General features: G+C 46.5%; 1 protein-coding gene across 1 annotated transcript in view; it reads right to left on the minus strand.

The window, feature by feature from the left end:
• Positions 1 to 24,024, minus strand: part of ATP6V0D1 (ATPase H+ transporting V0 subunit d1) — a 34,657-nt gene that overhangs the window by 9,075 nt on the left and 1,558 nt on the right. The window contains exons 2-3 of the mRNA XM_008638744.2: positions 15,130 to 15,301; positions 1,471 to 1,649 (exon numbers count right to left, since the gene is read on the minus strand). Coding sequence (XP_008636966.1) covers positions 1,471 to 1,649; positions 15,130 to 15,301 — 351 coding nt within the window. The remainder of the gene's footprint in view (positions 1 to 1,470; positions 1,650 to 15,129; positions 15,302 to 24,024) is intronic.

Here is a 24,024-nt window from a genome sequence, read left to right on the forward strand (position 1 = left end):
TGCAAGTTAAACAACTGAAGCCTGCATGCCTGCTTGTTTAGGCAACACAGCTACTCCCCATGTTCCCCTGCTGAAGAAATGCCACACTAGTTGGTACACAGCCCCAAGGGCATGGCCAGGGCAAAGGTCTGGAGAAGCTGGCCCAGCCAGGGCTGAAGCAGGCAAAACAAACTCATGTGCAAGTACATGAATGCAAGAGGCAAAGACCCTCAACTGCCAGCCATCTTCTCCAGAACCACCTCAACACTGACATGGGGAATTTTCACTCCATATTCTGCTGGAAGCTTTAAGGTCTCTGAGACATAATCTCTGAAATACTCCGTTCTATCTTCTTGCCAAAATGGGAAGGTTCCCACTTATTTGTGAGGAGGATTTTCTTCCCACACATCATCCCTACAGTGGGCTCAACTCAGCTGCATGCAGAGCCTCAGTTCTCCTGCTGCGTTGTTGTCGTCCTGCCTTGCAACCCAGATCTCTTGAGGCACGTTCTCCCTTCTTTGCTGGACACAAGTCATTTTTCCATGACAACTACTTCATTTGCCCCATTATTACACAGAGCATTTGCAAAAGCACTTCAGTTCCAAACCCAACTATTTCTATCAAAGACAGTATGATGACTTAGAGTGTTTTGTTCTTTCTAGCAACCCCAAAAGAATGACTAATCACCGACTCAGGCATATCTCATTACGTTATTGCCCACAGATGCTAAACTAGCAAGTCACCTGTGACTACCTCCCCTACTGCTGCAAAGACTTCCATATTTTCTCCAGAACCACTTCCTACACTTTTTATCTTTAAAGAACACATCTATCTGACTAGCTGTTCATAAGACATTTGATTTTAGTATTATGTGCCTCCTAAACAAGCCTGTAGCCCTGAGACAATATACTTCAGTCCAAGATGCTGCTATACAATGAGTTTTAAAAGGCTTTTGGAGATTTCTTTGTTTTGCAGTGGTTGTTTGGGCTTGTTTTTTGTTTATATAAAGGGCCTTCATTTAACTAGTGCTAATTTTAGTAGTCTCAGAACAAGACTGGGCATGTGCAGATCTCTGTAATTATCTATAAAAACTGCATACAAGAAATTACCCAATGGTCCAACTAAAAGTGCTGGAAATCAAATTATTTGTTCCAGCAGAAGACCCAATAGCCCTTCACTAAGGAGACTCAAAGCCTGGCTCACAAAAACCAAACTTTCCAGCAGTCTGCCCTACCACTGTGCTGGCCCGGACACTGATTGAAGGGTACAGAGAGCTAGCTGGTTCTCCAGAGGAAAAGATGGCATAGGACAGGCATAAACCTGAACTCAAGCCCAGCCACCACAGGCAGTACAGCCACAGCTCTGCATTACCCACTGCTTTGTCTTCCTGGAACACAACTTAGGCTTAGCTGGAGCTAGTTAGACTGGGGGAGAAAGGGACATCTGTTCCACCACACACAGCTGAGAGGTATTTTGAATGGCTCCACTCACCCAGGGGAGTGTCCACCAGGATTGCATTGTAGAGCTCCGCAGGTGTCTGAGCAATGTTCACAGCTTCCATCTGCTCGAAACTTCCCAGAGGATGGCACTTGGGCACCAGTTCAGAGATGGAACGCTGGTGCAGAGTCCCAGTGATCAGCAGAATGACATTGTCAATCATGTAGCTGTACCTGGAGGAATGAGAGAGGAAGACTGAAACAATACGTATAATATGAAACCCAGCAACAGGCACACATCATCTCCTCATGAACATCTCCAGAAAGATGCAAGCTTCCCACAGAGAAGTACTAAGGTACCTCAGCGTCTGCTTATCATGCCGACCTAGGAAAAGGCAGTCAGGCATAATCCCAGGCTTTGATTTATGCCACAGCTGAACCACACCATCTGGGTACCACTTACCACTGAAGAGTGCTAGATTGGAACTGACTTCTGGAGGTCTCTGGCCCCAACCCTGCTCTGAGCATGGTCAGCTCTAGCTGCTCAGGCAAAAAGACTTCTGAATGTTCATATGAACTTTGAATTATTTGCAAGGATGTGTATCTCACAACTTCACTGGGGGTCTGCTTCAGCATCTGACCACACTTGCAATGAAAAGGCTTTTCCTAACATTCCCCCGTGGTCATTTGTCTACTGTCTCTAATTCTAACCCCGCACACCTCCAAGAGGAGCCTCGCTCCAGCTTCAGTGCCAGCAACACTGCTCCATCTTGCCAAGTGAAAGGAGGAAGGGTCACATTTCTGTAGCCTCACTCTGTTCCAAAAACAACAGGATGGGCAGCTTTGGCACAACCTTCACTCACACCCTCACGAAACTACACACAAGGTTTTTCACACCTCTACACCAAAAGTTACAAACTTCTTAGCATTAACCCAAGTTATGACATCCCAAACCAAGTTTTCCACTTATGTTGTTCAGGATTAGCAGATCCAGTCTTTGGTACTGCAGCAACGGGACATTCAATCTGGAATCACAGCACCTGGCATAAGTTCCACCAACACAAGCCCTTTGTGGCCCTTCTCCCCAGTATGTCCATGTTTCTCCTGCAGTGAGGAGCTCAGAACTAGGCACAGCACGCAGGTGAGGCCTCCTCTAGTGCTGAGCAGAGGAGAAAGAACACCTCCCAGTACTCCCAGTCCAGCCAAAGAACAGAGACACAGATGGCCTGAAGACTGGGGACACATGAAAGGCTGGTAGCCTTCTCCAAGTAGAAGGTCCAAGCAAGCGATCAAGGCATCACATAAATACTAAGTGTCCCCAGCAAGAACAGCAGTGATGCTCTAGGCATCTTAACCACCAGCTAAGCCACAAGCCAACCAAGCTGAGAACCTGAAAAACATCAAATGAGATGAGGGGGTTTTTTAGTCAGAAGTTGCCTTTGCACAAATCCCTCAGTAGCACCGGGAAGAGGCACAGATGCTGAAGAGAAGGATATGTGGCATTTTACACTCCCTTGATCTCACTGCTAGAACTCTAACTCTAAAAAGTTAGATGATGGAAAAGACCTGAAGAAGCTCCTTGGCAGGAGCTGCTCCAAAACAACCGAGATCAGGCCTGAATTAGAATGGCAGAAGAAGGTGTGCACATCTGGAGTTGAAGCTCTGCTGAGAGTCAGGCTTCCCACAGGTACTTGAGTACTGAAGAAAGGAACTTAAGGCCAGCATCCTGGGACTGTGGCGAAGACAGGCATGGCAAAGCTCTGGTGATGTTTGCCAGACTCACATTGGGATGCTGTTGGCCTTTGTATTTCCAAGGTAACAAGGAGCACAGTGCAGACCTGCTTCCCTTTAACCACATCAAAGGCAGGTAAGCAGAGCCAGTTAAAGGCAGATTTTACTAGTTTTTATTAGATGGGCTTATTGCCTCTCAAATATGCTCAAAGGGCACGTCCATGAACAAATCAAATCCACACCTTAGTTCCTCAAACAGGCGCTGCTTTTTTCTCTCCACACTGCAAGGCTGAGTAGTGCACCTCCTTGCCCTATGATTTTTGCAGAGCACCCTTTTGTGTTTGCAGCCTACCTTTCCTGGTTCAATCTAGAACCAGGGCAATCAGCACAAGCTTCACGTACTAGGAAACCTCCTTTTGCCTTTTAATCCACAAGGTCATTATCTTCCCTCCTGTTTGTGCAGCTCTCACCATGGAGATGATTGCAATCTCCAGGACAGCAAGAAGGGCCTGTTTATGAGAACTGAGGTAAGTCCCTTGCAGTAAGCAGCTGGTTCCTGGTAAATAAAAGCATCTGCACCCTAACACAGATGCTTCTCCATGAGGTGCGCCAGAACAAGGATACAGAAGATCATTTTCCAGCTCCACCATCTGCCCTCAACATGAAAGTTTCCTTTGTGCAACACAGTAGCCTTAAGGAAAGACCATAGGCAGCACTTCTCTCAACAAAGCAAAGCACAATATACGATGAGACCAAATTTGTTACTTTAACTCAGCCTACAGTGAGGGAATAGGTAAGGAAATACGGTCATGTATGCCAGCCCACCTCCTTCCTATCCCCAGTTTACTACAGATACCACTCTCCACAAGATACTTGCAAGAAGCCTGGCCAAAGTCAGGACAAAAAAGGAACTGAGGAAAACTGTTTGGAGCCCTTCTGCTCTCAGGTCTTCAGAGCAGCTTACTGGAGTCCCACCAAGCTCATTCATGCCTGCCCCGTCCAACTCAGCACAAAAACCACAGCCAGGTTTTGGGAGAGCTGCCAAAATCTGACTCTCTTCATACATGGAAGCTCCTGCTTTCAGACTGATGGTGCCAGGAAAGACAACCCAGCTGGATTCCAGTGCCAGAGAGCAAAGCACGGCCCTCCTTGTTTAATTTATACCCCTTAATTTGATTTTTCCTCATCCTTCAGGGAGGTCTGGGAAATGCATGGTCTATAACCCAAATGCCAATGCCTCTAAAGAGGCATCAACTGTTTTAAAGATTACTTCACCCACTTAAATCTTGCTGTCAAAGGATTCATCCCTGCAGGAAGAGTTAACATGCGTGAGATAAAGGGGGGAATTCTCCTTCAAATTTCCATCGTGACAGCATTTCAAACCTTCACAATAACAAGGGAGATACAGCAGGACAAAGGTCTTCTTGTGCCTGTCAAGGCCAGCCAGACATCAGCACCACTACCTAATCCTTGATGGTAGTTCCATTTACTTCAAGCAAGCTCAGACCACCCTCATTCACATTCAGTCCCTACTTCATCCCAATAAAACCAGTCACAGCTTAGTCACTCATAACTACAAGGCAACTCTTCTAGTGCCAGGGCAGCTGGAAAAGCCTCTTCTCATCTGTGGAGCTTTCTGCTCATCCAGGGGTATGGGCACAAAACCGGCCAGAGTGTGACATGCACAGTTACACCAGGCATAACTCCTCCTGGAGGTGTGGTATATTCCAGAAATTCACGTTCACAGAAATACAATTTTAGTCAATACTGAGAAGCGTCAGTAACATCTCACAGGAAAGTATAACTTTTTATTAAAGAACATAAAACAGTCAGCAAACATAGGAATATCCTCAGCATCATCCACAGCAGGAAAGAGATGATGATTTACAGCTTCCTGAAGTCCGAGACAACTGGAGCCACGATCTTTGCTCCTCCAGCAACTCCCACTGCAGAACAATATGCATTGGATGACACTCAGATAACAAGAACAAAATCAGACTAGGATATGCCTAGAGAAGCCAAAAGAGGGGGGTTGGTGGGCCAAACCTTCCTTCCAGCAGCAGCAGGCCAGAGTTCACTCTCACTGCTGGTTTTGGGAGGTATGGTCTCAGGCAGACAGATCAGAGACCCCTCACAGAGAAGAGGGGAGAGCCAGCCCCCAGAAGCTAAATCCTGACATAGTCACCCATGGCTAGCTATGGAGTAGAATCAAGCAAGGGTAGAGCACACGTGCAAAAGCCATGCACAGGTACCTTGACAATGTATGTTTCCTCCTTCTGGCATTACTTAAGTACAGACACTGATAAATGAGAAATCCAAGAAAGACTGCAGTGGCCCACTGAGTATTTGGAAAGGCTGTTTTAGCAGGGGAGCACATGAAATGCATGAACACTCATCACATGGGGCGTTTACAACTTGGCTGCAAGGCACTCAAGCACAGCACTGCAAGGCAGTGACCCCAAAACAGTTACACCTTCTCCCTCCCCCACTTACTAATCTAATCTAATCATAAAGACTCATTGTCCTACAAAAGATAGGTTGGTTTTTTATTGCTTTCTGTTCCAGGACACTAAAAAAACCGTCAACAATACTGCAAGTGGTCACAAAGCATGAATAATGATGGAACATTGCATGACCTAAGATTCTCAGGGATCCTCCAAAAGTAGAGCCAAAACTGTAGCTTAGCAGCTGCTCTGCAAGGGATCATGAGGACAGCCCTCCATGTCACAGCCAACAGACAGCAGTGGGCCAATGCAGAGGTGCATAGCAGGAGTTTTGTTGGGATGGGTTGAGGTATTGCCTTGCTCAGGCAACTTTAATGCTTTCCAAAACCAGCATTAGACATTAACTCAGACTACTGTGAGCAAGGCCAAAGTCCTTATGTGACTGCACTGGGCAGTTACTCAGATTACTATAGAAGCATGTATTTATTTTGGGATGAAAAAGCGAAATTTCCAGTGGGATCAGAGCAGTGCTTCGAACTCGGCATGAATTCTAGAGACAGCTTTAAAAGATAATGAAGTTGTTTTGACTATAGTCACTTTAGCATCTAGTGCTTCCCTCTTGCAGCTCATTCAGTTCACATACTCAGGGGGTGTTGGGAGAAGTAACTCAGGGAAAAAGTTTCAGGCTGGTTGTACCACTACTTCCTTGGGTTTGTGCATAAATACAGAGATCCATCTGTATCCCACTGGATACTGTGCTGGTACACAGAGCCACTTGTCACACCTCTCTCAAGCTCCAAATGTTAAGCAGCCACGGGGGAAAGCAACACAGACTTCAAAGCCCAAAAGAGCAGTGGCTGACACTAAGAATAGTGCCAACAGCTGAGATGTTTGTATCTGCGGGGTCAGCTTGAGATCATTAGTAAATAACTGCACAGCTGTCCTGATCTGGAAAGAAGAATGTTGCACATCAGGAAGATCTCAGTGTCTCACTGAGACTTGTTTGAATAACAGACAATGGATGTGAACAGAGTCAAATCCTTTAATCAGTTTTTCAGCTTGTATTAGAACATGTCAGATCAGCAGCAGTTCTACCTCTCATCTGCAGCTGAGGTCAGACAGTCCAGGGAACAGCAAGAGCAGATGCAGTGTGCAATGCTCTCTGCTCAGTGTCCTTGCTGGTCTCTTCCTCTTTGCACATTGTCCTTCCTAGAGTCACACCAATACAAACCATACCTAAGTGCTACATTCATGAACCTGCCAAAGAAAAAGCTCAGAATTTCATGGTTGCCACCACAAACCAAGGGCATTGAGCCAGTAAGTGGGTGCTCTGCTAAACTTAGATCAACAAGACCATCTGAGAGCAGAGAGTTATAACTTCACAGTACTACAGAGGCTGTGGCAGCCTTTCAAAACCAAGTATCCAGGAATGTTCTCAGCATTAATCTATATTTAGCTGTATCTCCACATGATTTTTACTATCCTCTAGTCTATGTCTCTTGGGATACTGACCTCAGTTTTCCACTGGTATCATCTGTTAACTCACAAGCAGCGATACAGTGTTAGCTGCATTAAACGAACGAGAAAAAAGCTACACAAAGTACTTTTAATTTTAAGGCTTTATGAATTTGATTCAGTGTTCCTGATCTGTAAAAAACCCTTGAAACACCAGAGAATGTTTTGAACACCTTGCAGCCTGGTGCAAGAATCTCTGGTTGCCTAAACTTGATGCCTCAAAGCTTGAGAAACACAAGGTTGATACGCAAAGCTGAGCCCTGGCACTCTGCACCATGTTGAGCAGACTTGAGCACTAATTACATTTTAAATATTGCCCAAAACCATGTAATCATGCTGCTTTCACAGGAACCAGCTGCAGAAGTCAAACTTGCACAAAGTTCTTCTAATCTTACATGTAAAGCACAAACCCCCAAACATTTCACAGATATAAAATAAGAGGAAAGGGTGCACTGTTCACATTATCCCCCAAACTGTCTCTAGTAGCTAAGAAACCTGAGTTTAGAGGCCCAAAAGCCTTTATCTACTTCTCAGTGAATGTATGGTCTGGACCCAGCCAATGTGCAGAACATCTCTGTGCATACAGACCTGATGCCAGCAGAAGACAAGAAAATTCATCGTCTCATTTGACATGCAGTAAATCATATGAGGCAGCTACAATATTTAGTTCCGTCTCTAAGTATTGTGGTACCTAGGCAAAGCTCTACACAAGTATTCACTAGACTTCAAACTAGCTTACAGAACGGACCTGGGAGAGGTGACTCAGACCCAAGATGCCCCCAGGAAGCCTTCAGAACCCTTGGCCTCCAGGCCTTCTCTGGGCTGAACATGACAGTCTAGAGCATTGGGTGAGGCAAATCAATGGAAAGGTAAAAGGAAAACAAAGGCTGCTAAGGTCAAGCACTAAAGACCTTGGGAATGGTTTCAATCAAGGAGTGAAGCATGTTACACGTGCACAGAAATGCTTAGTGAGTGCACACTCAGCTGAAGGCATTGCATACAGGTGTTCTTCTGCAAAAGCTGCAGTCACATATAAATTGATTTGAGGAGCATCAATAACCTCTAATACACACACTCCCTTCCCTTCTTGTTTTATGCCTCTAACAGACATTCTGTTCAGCCTGTCAAGGAAAAGACTGCAAGAAGGAGCACAGGGGAAGTACAAGGACTGGTCCTGCAAACTGCAGAATCACCAGAGGAATTCAGCTTTAAACAAAGCCCAAGAAGACAGAAGTCCACACACTGCCTGTGGATGACACCACATAAGCTTGGACAGGGATCTTATCCAGGGGCAACGAATTCTCACTTAATCACCCACAGCTTGCATGCTAGGGCCCCTTCTCAGAGCTGCAGTGTTTCACCAAAGACGTCTTTATCTTAGTGACACATGGGCTGACATCTGGAGCTCATCACTCAGTTTTTGCTGCATCTTTACTGCCACCAGTAACATTTTGTTATGACATTACTGTCACTACCAGAGCTCACTGTTTGCCAGGCACGGTGTTAACACCTTCCAAGTGAAGAACAGTGCTGCTCCATAGGAGGAAAGTTCTGTTGTTCCCATTCAAATCCACTGGCCAAACGAAATGTTTTTCAGGCACCAGAGGTCTGGGGAAAAAAAGCATCCTCTTAATGTAATATACAGTGAAATACACCTTTCAAAGATTTCCTTTCTAATGAGAGCACCCACAGTCACACCATGACTCCCACAGTCACCACCATGCAACCCAGTCCATTGTCACAAACACTGGTTCTGGGAAACCAGTGAGATCAGCATCCTTTGGGAATGCAGGTGAGCAGATGCAGCTCTGATGCCACCATCCAGAGGACACAAGTCTCTGATCATTTCCAGACCATTAGCTACATGCCCTCTTATTTTGAATATTGTGTAATCCCTCCAAGAACTTGGCTTATCAGTTCAACTTTGCACTCCCTGCAAACAGGGAAGCTGTTTGTCAGAAACCTGCGCTGCTTTGCCAAAACAATCTCTGTCAGAAAAGGCTCTTAAACCTTTTATTGCAGGATCCCCAGCCACTACAGTAAATTTTGCTTCCTAACCCCACTGCCACCAAGGACCCTGACTGAAATTGTAGAGTGTAATTTTAACCACAGCAGCATTAGGAAAGATCCTTCAGATTGTTGCACTTGCCCCACTGAACTACACTAATGTAAAGCATTTGGAGGGTTTTTTTCCTTCTGCAGGAAAGGATTTCAAAAGGATGTAGTCATATTTTGTAACCTCCACAGTTGTGCCAGGATGCACACTCCAGTACACTCAGAATGAAGACAGGCAACTTCCTACTCCAGAGAGGAGGATTACTGCTCTTGAGCTCAAGTAGCAATTGAAACAATTTGGCTGCAGAAAAACCACTGCTGCAAAATTAAAATTGAACTCAAAGTTGTGCAGCAGAAACTAGATCTATCCAGTGCAGGGGAGAGGCAGAGCAGGACCGGGTCAGAGAGAAGGTAACAGAGGGAAGTGTGAGCTAAGAAAAGGCACGTGCAAGGGGAAAAGGTACATGCAGCCTCATCAAAAACACATCTTGTGACCACAAAAACATACTGAAAGCCAAGTTCCTCACTGCAACCTCAGGGCAAAAAAAGAACCTGGTTCCCAGCCCTTGCTGGTAAGATAAAGATAAAAGATGACCTAGTCTGTCCTCTGATGACAGGCTTGATCCCAGATTTGGAAGACGTATTTAGACCCAGCTTGCCCCCAACCCTCACTCCCACAGCACACTCAGTGTCCACAGTTACCCCCAGCTCCCCCCTGAAGACAAGACCAAACCCTTCTCTGCCCATCAGTTTGCTGTGAGGGTTCAAGGGGCCCAACAGCTGCCAGAGCCCTGACACTGGTCTGCTGCAAAGCCAGACTTTCTGGAGCAGGGAAGAGACTGTGCTGAAACAAGGGGGAGGGAAAAAAACCCAAAACAAACCCCAAACAAAAAACCACCACGCAACAAAAAACAAACAAACCAACCCAAAAAACCCACTACACCCTTCTCCCTACCATTGGAAAAATACTAAAGCTGAAAATCTGATAAGCCTACAGCAGGTTAGAGTCAGGATTCTTTATCCTAATGTTGCTCCTATCTAAACCATACACAGGAACACTGGAAGGAAGGAGAGACAGGCCATGGCACCGTGTCAGGTGAACACAAAGAACAAAGCCTGTACAGAAAGGCAGGGCAGCACATCACTGAGAAGAACCTAAAACCCACTTCCATCCCACAAGTCAATATGTGCTTGTTGAATTCAGGAAGTGGCTTTTGCTGTTTCAAGAACACTTAATACCTGTTTGTTGCTGTCCTACAGAGCACCACTGCATTCCCCCAGGCAAAGAGTCCATTGTTTGTGTTGGAGCAGAGATGTTAACAGACAATTTGTGCCTATCGCTCAGAACCTAGTATGGTTGGCTGAAAGACATGGGGAAGCACCAGCAGACTTCCAGCAAGGAGCTGCGTGGCAAGATGCAGAGCAAGCAGGTGTGTTATGGAGACTGTAGCAGGCTCAGCAAACCGAGCTTTCTGCTTGCAGTGGCAGAGGCTGCCAGCTACAGCCACCACTTGAAAAAACAAATTGAGGAAGCTGGCTGATTTCCCTTATTTTGGTACTAAGAACGCAACACTTGCCACAGAAGAGTTCCTGGAGAGAATCAGAGCCAGGAAAGAGTCAGTGTGGTGCCAGGAGAGGAGCACAACAGGACAAAAAAAAAAATCAGTGTCAGCAAGTGACTTGGGAAACAAAGACCTTACTTTGGGGCTGCTGCCTAGCCACGTTCTGAGGTCAGTTTTGTTCACGTGCTTTTAAACACTGTCCTTTCTCCTATGCTCAGGACAGAGGTTAACTCCTGCCCACCTCCCCAGGTGACCATCCTCACCCACACTCGCGGTGCACCTGGGGACAGGCAGCACGGGGCTGGAGTGCCACCTTCCGGCAAGCAACTGGCAGCGCGGCCTCCCCTCCCTGGAGCCGGGCACGGAAGGTGCTCTCCTGGAGCCGGGCACGGAACACACACCCTCTGCTCCACAGCCCTTGCACTGCCCCCCTATTGCTGCTTCTCCTTTCCCTGGCCTCACTTATTGCAGGGGCTGCTTCAAAGAGGCAACTGAAATTACATGGTATAATTCCATATGGGAAAAACAGCATGGCTCCTGGCAGGTTGGCGCTGAAGCCAGAGGAGACAAGGACTACAGCTGCTCCCACAATCAGACATTTCCCCAGATCTCAGCAATGTGTCCCGGGTCAGATCTCAGCACCCTCAAAAAACAAGCAAAACAATCACCTGATGATCCACTCAAAACCACCCCAAAGGTCCAGCAGGACACTCCGGAAGGAGAAAGCCTGACAGTTTTTTAAATGCTTGATCCACCTCCAGGCATCAGCCATGGACACTCTGACCACTAGCAGTGAGCGTTAACAGGCTCCAATGTGCCCGTCTTATGTGAGGTTATCCAGGAGTCCTAAGGAGGCCAAAAAGGTAAGTACATACAAAGACATCCAGCAGCAGTGAGTGTCAAAGCTGGACATGCTACAAAACATTTCCTTCCATTTTGAGCCAGACACACCTCCTACAATCTCACTCAGTGTTAAAAATCTCTGTTTACAACTCAAAAGAGGTCTTGGTGAACTCAAGCTTTCCTCCTGCAGAAGCCAGCCCTGCTCAAACTTTCCACATCTTTCTACTATTTTTTATTTCACTTCAGCCTGTATACTATTAGCACACAGATACATCCAGTTGAGTACAATTTCTTCTTCTGACCACCTGGTGCCTCAATTGCCCTGAGCTGTCTACCAGGAGCAGTCTTTACCATTTCCTGCTCAGGTTTCATTAACTATCCTAAAAGAATGGAGTAGGAAATAGTCATGCTCAAAAGGCAAATATAAATCACCCCTTATCTGCGTGCGCACCCAGGGTGAAAAATCAAGTGGCACAGGCTTGTCCCAGTGTCCCCCAGGCAGGTAGGATGACACAATACCTCTGGGTGCACAAGCACAAAATCCTCAGCACTGCCAACATCCTTTGGCTGAACATTTTTATGGTGCTGCCTCCATACATGCCTGAGCTAGATGAAAGCCAGTGGCACAAGTGCATGTTGCCAGCTCCAAAAAGGGCTGTTCTCCACTCCAACTATTTGGGACACACATGGGAAGTTTAACACTGTCAGCAAATCTCTGAAAATTTCTGTCCCCTGCCCCAAACCAAGACCTACAACAACTCAAGGGACAGTTTCAGGGAACACAGCCTGAAAGGCAGTCCAAGAAGTCACATCTAGTCTACCTTCTTTTCTACTAGGCCCATCACCAAATACTAGGTTTATCAAGAGAAGATACGAAGACCCACTGGGCAAAAGCAGCACCCTCTCCAAACTCCTTGTGGTTCACTGTATCTTCTCTTTTAACCTGTCTGTGGTGTCATTACAAGCTATTAGAGATTCTAATACCCTGATAGTGACTCCCACCTTGGACCAGTCAAAGCTGGTAACACCTTCTCTACTTCAACAATACTCCACTGTGTGATGAGTACGGACCCAGAGGAGACCCCTCCATCAGTGGTGTGGCAGAACCACGACAAAACTCAGCTGAACTCTTGGACTCCTTGCACAACACTCTACAGAGACTGCAGACATTCCATATGGGAAAACAGCTTTTTCCTGCTTCACCTTTTGCCTTCCTCTAGGCAGCACTGCGAACAGTGGCATTAGAGCAAATCTTGTAGGTAAAAAGGAAAAGAAGAGATAAGAGTGAAGACGACTTGAGGAAGGAACATTCTGTGCTGAACAGAACCAACATATTCAAGAAGAGATTATGCAGTAGCAAGAGACACAGGTATCTGCACAGAATCATTTTTTGCTGTAGAGAACTCATCAAAATCAGAATGACAGAAGCAGAACAAGATCAAAGTTAAATCAAGTTGAGGGCAGAACACCAGTTTTAAAAAGTGATTCCAACAGCTGGTTAGAACCAGCCTTTCTGATTACAGAAGATGTTTTAAGGTCTTCTTCAAAACTTGAGCTGGATGTAGACACTGGATAAAGGTCAACAGGACTGAAGTAACAGGGAATTGGATTTCCACAGCCATCCATAGCCTTCCTACCAAGTCAAGCAGTGTGTAACCAAGGCAGGCATGGTCTGAGACCTTTCAGTTCATGTTTTCCACACACTGGTTTTCAAAGTGAGACTGCTAGGCAACAGCAAAGTTTTAAAGTCTGCAAGATACTGGTGTGCTGCCCAAACTATTGCCTTTAAACAGATATGACAGATGCATTAGTGATTACTATGAAATTCCATAGAGACACTTTCATAAATCCATAACACTGCAAAGGAAAAGCAACAGTGGAGGACCACCCACCTAACACTGCCAACCTCAAACAGCACTGATGTCTTTACAGAAAACTCAAGATGGGCAAAGAGGTGTTTTAAGAGTTAAGTTTGAGAGAATAGAAGTGATTGCTCCATACAACTAAGATGATGAACTAGAAATTGCTTCATCCATTGCAAACACTGCTGCAAAATGGGAGCTTGGTAATGCCTTGCTCCATATTTGGGTCGAAACATGAAAACTCCAGAAATTTTACTGACAAGCTTATAAGTAAAAACTATTTCTTAGAAAACAGGAAAGGCTTAGGAGACAGCTTTAGCACAGTGACCCAGAAAATAATAGATATAAGCCACTGGGTTAGAAAGTGAGATAATGGCAGCATCCAGACACAGAAAGGAGTGAACACAAAGGCCCATGGCAGAGAGATGGGTGTTTACTCAATATTTGCAAATGCAGGAGTTGCCACAGATAGATGAAAATTTAAAATTTTTCCATCAGCCACAAAGATCTTTCTACATCAGCCTGCATCATTCAAAAACTTGTAACTGGTAAGGAGGGTAACACACACACAACTGCCAAAAATGCAAGATTAAACATCACTTGCCAGAGTGCTTGCGATGAGCCCAGGCTCACTGTACCAGAGGTGATACATTAACTATCTCACTTGAGAATAGAGTATGATCTCCTTCTCAGAAATTCAAGTTAAAGTCACGTTCTACTGAACCAGAAACTCACTTTTGTCCATGAGACATCTCCTTGGTGGGTAGAGGAGACCGTTGGCTGTGCAGTTTGCAAGCCAAACTAGAGCTTATAGGAATATAGATTAAGGAAAGGAAAAAGTCAATTTTACTTCCACGTTTCAGATGCAAGCTAGGACAACTGGTATCCCACCACCACTAACAATGCCATTTTATTACCAAACAAAACAAGAGCAGCACACTGGGAAGCAGAGGGTTGTGCAAAACCTCTGGGAGAAGATACCTCAAGACTGCTGGGCTATTTCAAGCTTTTCACATCAGCTGAACCTGCTGTGGAAGACCCATGTGTTTCCATGAACTGACAGGGACGTGCTGAGGCTGCTGCAGCCCTGTGTCTCCCTGCTGTGCCTTCCCCTAGTGCTGGCATTTGCTGGATCCCACTGAGCTGTCCAAGAAAAACAAACCAGTCAAAGGTTAACCCTGAAAGGGAAAAGTTGTTCAATTTTGGCCAGCTCAACTCCCTGAACCAGTTTGTGGTGGGGCCAGAGGAAGACCTACAGGCCCTGGGATGGGACAGGAGAATCACATTGGCCCTGATGACAGCTGATCAACCTCAGTGGCTCAGAACTAGCAGGCAACTGCTGTAATGCACATGCATGGCATGCCTATGTTTCACGGCAGGATTACAGTTTTAAAAACTCAGGAACATTTAACTCAAGGGACCAAGATAAATGGCACCTCTAAGAGACTGAATCAATACTGGGATGGAAGGCAGCCAAGCAGCTGTACCAATGGAGAACACGCTCCCTGGGAGCAGAAGCTTTTAACAACACAGTGATAAAATGCTGCTGGTTTGAGACCTCCAGATACAACCAAACCCATTTCATTCAAGAAACATAAAACACAGCAGGCACAGGGCTGAGAGTAGAAAGGTGGTCTGAGAGCTCTTACATCTGGAAGAACACCAGCACTTCAAATGCTGTTCACGACCAGCTGGTACTCACGTGATAAAGTCCAGAAAACTTGCCAGGGGCTCATACGCGTGGTTCCTCATGTGACGGAACTCCACCACCATCTTCTCCTTCAGCTTATCATCAATGACGGACACAGTGAGCGGGGAGGCTTCATTGGCCAGGAAGTTCCCATAGTCTGTGCTCTGGAGGTGCAGTTTCAAGTCTGAAAATGAAAGAATAATTCCACTCTTAGAGGGTTTTGGGCTGGGTTTGGGGTTTTTTTTCAGGATAGCCAAGAAAGCTGCTGCTCAGCACTTCTCTAGGCACTCTGTTCTCTGAAAGATAACCTAGACAAAACCCATTTGTTAAGTCATTCACTTACATTTGTGCACAGTTTTATGATGGACAACCCAAATGCAGGAAAAGATCAGTGATAAATACCTACTTTTATTCTCTTAATCTTGTCTAGCCTCTGTTTTCAGGTAGCCACTTCAAGGCATCAGTTCCATATCAGCCTTGCCTCATTTTAAAGACAAATCTGTGTAACTGAGCACACACTGGTGCCAGCTGTTCACTGTGCTAGGTCAAGGTGGAAGCTTCTTGATTTTCTAGGAGGTATTTGCTAGAAATCTTGGGGGAGAAAAAAAAATAAAATCACTTAAGCACTCTGTCTAGCCAAAAGGGCTCTCTGGTTGCAGACTTCTCTGAAGAAATCACAACCAAGAACCTAACTGCACACACACACAGCAAGTCTCTCCAGATACTAGTGATGTGGAAGCATCTGTAAAGTTTTCAAAGCCATAAAGACAGAAGCGGCAACTTAGAAATTATAAAACATCTTTGTCTTACATTACCAAAGCAGCCCAGCTATTCTTGCTGGTAAATAGAATTCAGGCATTAATAGGTACAGAGGGGCTAGTGAAGATGAAGGCCATTTAAATCCAGGGTAGGTAATCCCTGCCCAGGATGTAAGAACATGCTCAAAAGTCTTCCCCTTCTCCAGTTTCAAGCAGAGGAACCCTTTGTTTCCTCTGTTAGCCCTGCTGCAGGTCAGGTGCCCAACCAAGCTGCAGTCCTGGCCAACAAGCAACCACAACACGCTGAGTTCTGTCAAGATAAAAGCCCTGTTTGAGCCAAAAGCATTTAAGCGTCTCTATGGAAAAACTGAATCCAGAACCAAGGAACGTCATATAATTCTACTCCTCAAAGCTCTACTAGTTGTATTGGTACACAATGTTCATCTCCCTTCAGCTTCACCTCAGAGGGCCAGTTAGGCAAGCACATCCTCCCAGGGACTCAAGACCTTTATGGGGTAAGGAGAGGAGCTGGAAGCATTGAGTCAAACCAGATGTGAGCACACCATCCAGAGAAAACAAAAAAAGACACTTCTCTCTGATTTTTCTGAAGCAGCAGCACTGAGGCTGCCTTTCCCTTCCACTGAGCCACACAAGTCCTCAGCATTATGGCACAAGCATCCATAGCACGAAGGTCAGAGCAAGGACTCAGCCTGGTTTGAGGAGTTTGATCTTTTGGTATCACATCCAGCCAGGGCAGGAGCTGGAGAGCTCCTCCTCAGGCTCCAACCTGAGCTTGTGCAGGGCGATACTGTTCTCTGCCCAAGGCATGCAGGGGTCAAACAGCTTCCAAGCCAACTGACTCTTCTGGGTGTTTCCAAGGAAGTCTAGCAAAGATGGTTTTGACCCAGCACTCTTTAGCTACAAAGATGTTTCCACTGCTCAGTGTTGCAGGAAATGGAGTTTAAAAAGAAGGAAAATAAAGGCCAGAGACTTAAATACCACTCAGTTTGTCATGTTTCTCAGTGGTTTACATGAGAGTTTTGGGGGCACTTGTAGAAAGGAGGGGATTCTGCCCCTCTAGTCTGTTCTGGTGAGACCCCACCTGCAGCACTGCATCCGCCTCTGGGGTCCTCAGCACAGGAAGGACATTGAACTGTTGGGAAAAGGTCCAGAAGAGGCTACAAAGATAATTAGAGGGATAGAGCATCTCTCCTATGAGGAAAGGCTGAGAGGATTGGAATTGTTCAGCCTAGAGAAGAAAAGGCTCTAGGGAGAGCTTATTGCAGCCTTTCAGTATCTGAAGGGGCTATAGGAGAGCTGGAGAGGTACTTTTAACAAGGGCATAGAATGACAGGACAAGGGGTAATGGCTTCAAACTGAAAGCGACTAAGTTTAGATTGGATATTAGGAAGACATTCTCCCCTGTGAGGGTGGTGAGGCACTGGCACAGGTTGCCCAGAAAAGTTCTGGATGCCCCACCTCCACAATTTTTCAAGGCGAGATTGGACAGGGTTTGGAGCAAACTGGTCTGGTGGAAGGTGTCCCTGCCCATGGAAGGGGGTTTGGAACAAGACGGTTTGTAAGGTCCCTTTTAACCCAAACCATTCAATGATTCTATGAGTCCTGGATGCAGCAAAGAGAGCTCCCCATCCAACTACACACATCAAGGCTGGAGCAAAGCAGACATCTAATCTAGATCTCTGTTCCCCAGGATAATCTGCAGCTGAACACCTATGGTTTATTCTACCAAATCACAGTCAACTTATGCTCACACTTGCAAGGGAGAAAAAACATTGCCTGGGTAACTCAATCAAGCCTGCAACACGAACCTTGCCACAGAGTCAAACACCAGATCATGCCAGAACTTGGAATGTCCCTCACCTCCATGCGGCCTGCACAGGATTATTATTGATAGTAATCACTTCCTAAAGTCTTCAAAAAGCCCAGCTCATGGGCACCATCCCGTGTGCAGAGGGTTCTGACCCATCTGTTCTGCAATTGCTTGATTTCTGAAAGATAAGACACTTACAGAGGGGAAACCTACCTGAGCTACATCTTAATGAGTTTTTGTCCTACTTTTTAAAGCTCTCTAATTATGAGCTTTGGAGTCTGAGCAGAAATTAAGTTCCTGACAGATCAGGACTTCACTAGTTTGCCTTTAGCAGAAACTAGAGAAAACATGGAGCAAAATTGATCAAATAGTATGCTCAATGAATATGAAAGAAAAGGTCCTGGTAAGAGTATTACACCCATAAACTCAGATTGCAAGGGAGGGCACAGGGAACTACAGTAGTTGCATTCATATACCTCCCACTTGCAGTTTCCTGCAGTTGTGTAGAGCTCTAATGGAAGCTAAGCCTGCCCAAAAAGGCATGTGATGTTGTTTTGCAGCTATACAGGACCTTGGAGAGGAAGCAGCTATTGCATATCCTACCAGATCCGCCTTCAGTACGGAAGCTGCCAAAGCTTGTTTCCTCAAGTCCAACACCACCGGTTTGTTTTGGTGTCATCACAACCCAAAACTCTGCTTTTGAGGTTGCAAGCAGCTGCTTGGCTATCACTTGATGCTACAGATTCAGTGACACAAAAAGAAGAGTCTGCTGTACTTCCAGGACATCAGAGCTGCACTGCACCTAGACCAGAGGCACATAGGCTGCACATTGTGCCTTGCAGGCTCTCCTTCAACAACTCTGAGCAAGCTCCCATGAGCTGCTTGGCCGGAACATTTTGCCCTGCTCCATGAAAGGGTTGTCCCCCTAACTCCACAGCATAAGAGCCAGCACATTATGTTGCAACTGGAATAAGGGCCATGTTTATATAACACTTGGAATTCATTTTAACAAGGAAGGCCAGCCACAAACTGCAGAACTAAACTTTTCTGAATCTCTTAGCATCCAAGCAGACAAAATGGAACATATTTTCCAAAAATTGGACCGGATTTATGAACCCTGACTCAGTGCATCCCACGGTGTATCAGTGCTTTACACTAGCCTGTCCTCCTCCAGCTGCTGGGCCAGTCACCAAGCCTCAGCCAAGAGGGTTTGGGAGCTTTTAATGGGACTATTCACATGTCAAGCTCCTCAGATGAGAGCAAACTAATCCCATGGTTTCAGAAATCTGCTGCCAGAAGAGCTGTCCCAGTAGCACGGTGACTAATAAATGGACCCACTGCTGAGCAAGCTCCAAGCTCTCCAAAAGCTCAGGTTCCTCACACAAGCCTAGACTGAGCAGGAGTTGGCCTCTGGCAGCAAGAGCAGCACCTTGGCAGGGGCAGCTGCCAAAGATCCCACATGCTGCACATCAGTAAGACACTGCCTGCAAGGTTTTTGCCGTGCCTCTTCCCCAGCTGCTGCTGAAAAGGAGGGAGACATGCACCTACAGCCCAGCCCCTCCCAATGAGCTCCTTCAGGTACTGACCAACAACAGCACATGGCCTCAACCCAGCAATTGATTTTAAGAGATACATTGGCCTGTTTCAGAATTTTTCCAAGTGGTTCACACACTTTATGTAACAGACTGAGCCAGCATTTGGCAAGGGAGCACTTGAATGACCACAAAACTTTTGTTCTCTCTTCTCCCCCGCAAAACCTAGGAAATTATGGCCAGGTCACAGCTCCCAGAAAGCTGCCTCGTGCAAGAACACAATCATCTGTCAGAATGACACCCTTTTTCATCTGGGTAGGGTAGTGCTTGGGATTACCATGACATGTACTTGCAGCCACCTCCTATCAATTCTCAGATCAGGCCCTCTGGTTTTCATGCAGCTGCCTGTACACAAGCCACAAACACAACCAGAGCTTAATTCAACAGCTGCTGTGCCAACACCTTCACATTTCAGATGACATCTTCACAAGAGACTTCATATTCACACTAATGCAACTATCCCCTCCTGCAAGTTTGCTTTGACATAACAAGGAGCCAAGCCATTAGTCTGTCAGACATCTGTCAGTCAAAGCCTTTCCTGTAAGCCCCGCTCAGACAGAATGATCCATGGCCCCATCAGCTCAGACTTCCAACCCTTCCTTCTTTCCTGCTGTAACTGCATTGCAGAGCTCTGAATCAAGTTAAGGGCTCAAGCACTTCCAGGCAAGGACTGATCTGTTTTCTCATGCACAGGCACAGAACCAGCTTCCGCAACGTCTGAGCTAAACTGATGTTTTCACAAAAATTATCTGCTGTAAACCTGACATCTTCCTCCAAAGCACCTGGGGCCATCACCGCCTATATAAAAAATTAAAATATCATTTGCCATCTCCCTGGCTGGAGGCAGTAACGCAGCTGAGGGATTACACAGCAGTCTGCAGATGAGTTACATCGCCCACGTATCCCTTCAGGAGACTGCAGTCATTACCATTTGCCTTGTTGCTGTTTGTTTGGTCTGTTTATAGCCACTTCAGACACTCCTGAAGCTGATTCTCTGAAATCTCACTGAAAAAGAGCTCAGAGACCCTTTGTTCCCTGCAGAACTTAAGACCTTTCCTGTGGTTGCACACCACCAGCAGTGACGTGCTACCTCTTCTCTGTTGTCAGGCAGCAAATTCATCTGGGCCACAGTTAGACACAGAGATACATCATCTTTGGCTCCTTCCTTCATCACTATCTCACCTCTAACTTTTCACCAGTTTGACATGCCCTCAGCACCAAAGAGCAGCCTGTGTTCCTAGCCCATCCCTTCCTGGGGCTGAACTCACTCCACTCAGAGCTTCAAACCCGGCACAGCCAGGTCATGTTCCACTGGGAGCCCTTCAACCAGGCAGCCCTTTCCTAATCTGTCCAAAAGACAAGATAACCCTTCCTCATCTGCCTGCATCCCCAATAAGCTTTCTTCCCCCTCCAAAAGCAGACTGCTCTAAGTGACTACAACCTTAGAAGTGCAGCACCTGGTGCAGGGGTTAAGGGAGAGGCAAAAAATCACTCAGAAACTAAAACAAACAGGGCAGAAAACAGTCTCATGATGCAGGAGCCGACAGCTGAGGAAAAACAAGATGAAAGCACTGACAGGCTGCCGAGCAGCAATACCTGCCAGGAAACCCAGACACCATCATCATCTAACAAGGGGCAGGACACAAACAAGGGCTGAAGCTACACCAGTACGGGAGAAGTTGACCTCAGCTGCTGCTTGAAGTTTAGCTAGGAGAAGCTCTGAAGCAGGTCTCTGCCTGGTAAAGGAGGCCAGAACAAACAGCAAAGCACCTCTGCTGACCCCTGCAGGAAGCCAGTGACCACACTGTTTGTTTGCCACCATCATCTAGCAGGCTATGGAAGTGCCATCTTTCTTCCAATAAATGATGTTTTCCTGGAGCTTGTTTTAACAGGACAGTTGATGAAACAGCCACAGCCAGTGGTTACACCCATACAGGATGCAGGACAAAGCAGCAGGACAGCATTTTGGACACTGTTCTGTTGCTGCACAAGCAGTCAACATTCAGAGGACAGGAATGGTCTGTACTCTCCTCAGGTCTTACTGTGCCTGTACATTCTGCCTCCTCTGGCAGGAGAAAGCTCTTGGGGCCAGGGAACAGTCCTGCTGCACAGTCCCAGCACACTGGGGTCAGCTTTTCACACAGGGCTCCAAGACATCAGGAGAGTGACAAACCATCTTTGTGTGAATGACAATGAAAGGTCCCCACCACATTATGGCTTGGCTTCTACACTCCCTGAGTTCAGACTGAACCACTCTCAGAGTTCACAACGGATTTAAGCCTGGTTATGCTTTGCGACCACCAAGTGGCCTCTCCTTGCTTGGTAGTACAGTAAAGGAGTTGCACGGGAAAGGATCTATGCTGTTTCCCCTACAGCCAGGAGAATACCATGAGCTCCACCAAAAGCACTCTTGAAGCCAGTCTGGAGCTCTGCAACATCCCTATACAAGAGAGGACACACGGCCCATGTGGTTATGCTGAAAGAGAAGCCCACTTCCAGCCTTCTGGGGCCTAAATTCCAGGACCACAGTGATAAAATGGAAAAGAGACAGGTAGCACAGCCTCTCCTGCTCTTCTTTCAGTGAAAGGAGATGTGCTGAACACCTCAAAGCAAGTGGCAGCCTGTGGGGGAGAAAAAAGATCCTCGGGACAATGAAAACAAAAGCACACACTGCAGTCAGCCTGGTGTGCAGAAGACAAACTCCATGGACAAATCCCATTCCTCCACGTGCACAGCACTGTTTCCATGGCATCCAAGTTCCCAGCTGTGCCAACAGCATAGACCAAGGCACAAGCACACACAGAGTGGTGGTGCTGGAGATGCACAGTCTCTGGAAGGCCTCTCCCAAAAGAGGCACACAAGCTTGAGCCAACTTCCCTCCACTCCTCAGCCTCATCACCCAGCTAGAAGGTGACACGTCCTGCTGCTGGATTTCACCCACCAATCACCTCTACAACACTGGCAGATCAGAAAGAAAGCAGCTTTCTACACTGTTGCTGTGGAAGCAAGAAGTAGTAACAACAGGAGGCTCATGAACACTGACCTAAGGGTAAAGACATTCCTGGTGCAAGATGCTTTTGTGCACTTCTTGGGCTCCACATGCTTTTTACAGAAGGGAGCTTTGCAGACCAACAGTAAAGCCAGTTAATAACCCACATTCCAGGCCCATACTGAACTCTGCTGCTTAAAAGCATAACCATCGTTCAACCGCATCAACAGCTTTTCATTCTCCTGACAGAATATCAGACCTCCGACAAGCCACCACAGCTTGAGGAGCTGTAGACGACTCACCAATCTTTTGACAGTAGAAGTCTGGGTGACTCGTAAGTTTGGTTGCTCCAAACAGATTCCACTCGAGCACAAATTCATGCTCACACCAGTGGAGCAGAGGAAAGCAGCTCCAGGTCCTTCACTGACACCTTGTGTCAGAAGCAGGAACTGGATACAACAGCGACCACCAGGAAGGTTGCAAATGCTCCCAGCTCGGGTGTACAGCATAGGGCCTCTGGCTGAGAAACAACCAGAGCACCAGGGCTTTCAGAGCTGAAAGAAGGGATTAAACGTGTTATTGCTAAAGGCTTTAAGAGAAAGCTTAAGCCAAAACAGTTCTCACACACACCCCCTCAATCCTGGACATGTTTTTCCACATTTCTTAAGGCCAGCTCAGGAGCCTGCCTGACCACAGACAGCCCATTTGGCTCTCTGTTTCTGACTCAGCAAGAAGGGAGAGCTTGGATCAGGTTACCTTGTGATCAGACAAGCAGAGACAACAGAGAATCATGCAGAAAAACATGATTTCCTCCTTTCCAGCAGCACTAAACTGCCAGCGTAAGTCCTGAAGCAGAGAAGTCAAACCTTTTACGCTTCCAGACCGATCTGGGCACACCAGAGGGAGCAGCATTTCAGACCTGGAACATCCTCCAAGCAGCCAGATACCCAATTCCCAGGGCCAGACCTGGAACAGGCTTGGTCCTTCAGGCTTTCTCCATGGCCAAGGCAATCACTTGCTCCAGGACTGGGACTAACTGCAGAGCCAGACACGTGAGAGGTGGCAGCGAAGACAAAACAGAGAGTAGAGAAGAATGTATCAGTAATTTATGCCCCAGTACTTATTTTGGCTGCTAATACATCAGCCACTGCCTGGATTTAGTACAGACGAGCATCTGGGAAAGAAACACATTAAAAGTCTGTGGAGCACAGAAAACAAGTACTGAAATGGGAAAATCGGCACTAAAAGGACAGAAGAAAGAAATGGTTTGACCAGAGACCTATGTAAGTAAAGAAGAACAACGCTCCTTTGAAAGAGAATCCCTTTCCAAAAGCATGCTAAGCAGGAACACAGTGAGCCAAGTGAAGGAGGAACAAGATTTGCAGCAAATTTGGAAGAGCCTTCAGGTTCTGAATGAAGCGTGACCAGGAGCACAGCAGTGGCTGCCACCAGAGAGCTGCTGGGGACAGAACAGCCCAATACCACAACAAACATACAGGAACTCCAACGTGACCCATTCCAAATGCAGCCAACACCACTCCAAGGGAGAACTAGGTTTAAGCAGCTTGGTTTAGAAAGCAAGAAATTGAAAGAAAAGAGAAGTTCCGAGTACAGGAAAACTCCAAAGAGGAAGTTATCTGCAGGAAAGGTGAAAAAGTCACAGTTCAGGGCATGCTGAGACATGTGACTACCAAGAGAGCAGAAGTAACTCCCACGGCTCTCTTTCAAGTCACGGGC

This window comes from Corvus brachyrhynchos, unplaced genomic scaffold (genome assembly GCF_000691975.1).
Source record: "Corvus brachyrhynchos isolate BGI_N302 unplaced genomic scaffold, ASM69197v1 scaffold26, whole genome shotgun sequence".
NCBI lineage: Eukaryota > Metazoa > Chordata > Aves > Passeriformes > Corvidae > Corvus > Corvus brachyrhynchos.